At 31.2% G+C, this 1771-nt stretch overlaps 1 protein-coding gene across 1 annotated transcript in view; it reads left to right on the forward strand.

The window, feature by feature from the left end:
* The first annotated feature begins 1025 nt into the window (after positions 1–1025).
* LOC111365873 (insulin-degrading enzyme-like 1, peroxisomal) overlaps positions 1026–1771 on the forward strand; it is a 24628-nt gene continuing 23882 nt past the window's right edge. The window contains exon 1 of the mRNA XM_022986379.1: positions 1026–1400. Within this exon, the coding sequence (XP_022842147.1) occupies positions 1200–1400 (201 nt within the window). The 5' untranslated portion in view covers positions 1026–1199. The remainder of the gene's footprint in view (positions 1401–1771) is intronic.

Genomic DNA, 1771 nt, shown 5'->3' on the forward strand with positions numbered 1-1771 from the left:
ATCTTAAAGAAAATATTTTACTTTTTTTAAGGAAAATGTGATCATGTGACCAAAAGTAAGAAAATATTTTTAATGAAAAAATATATTAATTAAACAGCACAAGCAAAAATTTGAGTAGAAAAATAAATTTTTCATGAAAAATATTGGCAATCACCATAAATTATAAAATAATGTTATACACAGTTGTTCATTATGACAATCGCTTTACGTGACTTACTCATAGCTCATACATCAAATAATCACCTATCATCACGTAAGATGACTACCTTGATCAGTGACTACGAATGACGTAATCAAATTATAGAAAAATGCTATGCAGTCCCACTGGATTTATAATTCCAATTTGGATAGCGCTAAATAATATATTGAATGAAACTTATTTAATTTCATTTATTATTTAATGTCACATTAGATTGTAACCCCAATGCGTTAAATAGCATTACTCCAAAATGTATCAATTATAAGTTATGCTACTTGTACAATCATTTCTTATCATATTGATAGACAATCATACTTGTCAATATTACATTCATCAATTTCAAAAACCATTTTTTAAAATCAATGGATCAAATTTTGACAAAATCAATGTTGTCATATTGTCAATACAATCGAATGGTATGATTAGACTCGCAGGATCTTTCCATTTTTCAGAATTGTATAGAAATTTTACTTAATGCCTATTGGTGTTCCAAAAGTACATTTTCGAAGTCCTGAAGAGGAAGATGCATCTTGGGTTGACGTATAGTGCGACTTGTCAGATATATTGGATCATATGGGATTTCCCCATTTTCTCCCTCGATCGAGATACTTTGTTTCGTCTCTTACTGTCCAACCTGAGAACAGACAGCTAATACGTTCCACTTATTGAACACACCAGGCCTAGTCGGACCGAAACTACTATTAAGGCTTCCTCGGAACGGAAATCAAATGGGTTTCTCCCGATCAATACATGATTTTCTTTTAGTCTTTCTGGGGCCCACAACTGTGTGACAGCATTTTTGAATATAAAATGGTAATAGCATGGTCAATCCGGAAATTTCCGAAGCCGCTCCAAACCAAATCCCTGTACAATCCCATCCGTCTCTCTTCCCCTTCAAGTCAACCTCTTTATATCAAACACAAATCAGTGCTGTATACGTATACTTGCGTTTGTGTACGAATTCGATAAGCTATATATCTCGTTGCGAAGGTGAGCAAAAATGGCACTGGGGACCGTAGTTGAGGAGGTGGATGTGGAGATAATCAAGCCACGGAATGATAAAAGAGAGTACAGAAGAATTGTTCTTCAGAATAATCTACAAGTTCTCCTCATTAGCGATCCCGAAACCGATAAAGTTAGTAGCCTTTTCATTTATTTTTTGGAAATTGTAGTGTTGTACTTTTTTACTTTTGAGTACTTTTAGGTAGTGTTTGATTGGTTAATTTTTTCCATGGAAAATGAAATTTATCTTGCATTTTCCAACTTTTAGTTGTTTGATAACGTTGAGTTTTTCATGGAATTTAGATTCTTGGTTTTTAATTTTCTTGCTCTTGTTTCCCGGTTACTGTTCACATTTTTTTTTTTTTTTGTTTAAAATGGAAACAAATTTTAAGAATTATTGTAAAAAAATATTTTTCATAATTTTCATGTGAATCAAGGTTAAATGACTACCAAAATATAATGCTTTTTTTGAATTTTTTTTTTTTGGTAATGAAAACAAAACAAATTTCATTAAAATCTATTTCTTTAATTGACAATTTTCATGTAAAATAAAATCAAACGAAAAAAAAA

This window comes from Olea europaea, chromosome 17 (genome assembly GCF_002742605.1).
Source record: "Olea europaea var. sylvestris chromosome 17, O_europaea_v1, whole genome shotgun sequence".
In the NCBI taxonomy this organism is placed as follows: Eukaryota; Viridiplantae; Streptophyta; class Magnoliopsida; order Lamiales; family Oleaceae; genus Olea; species Olea europaea.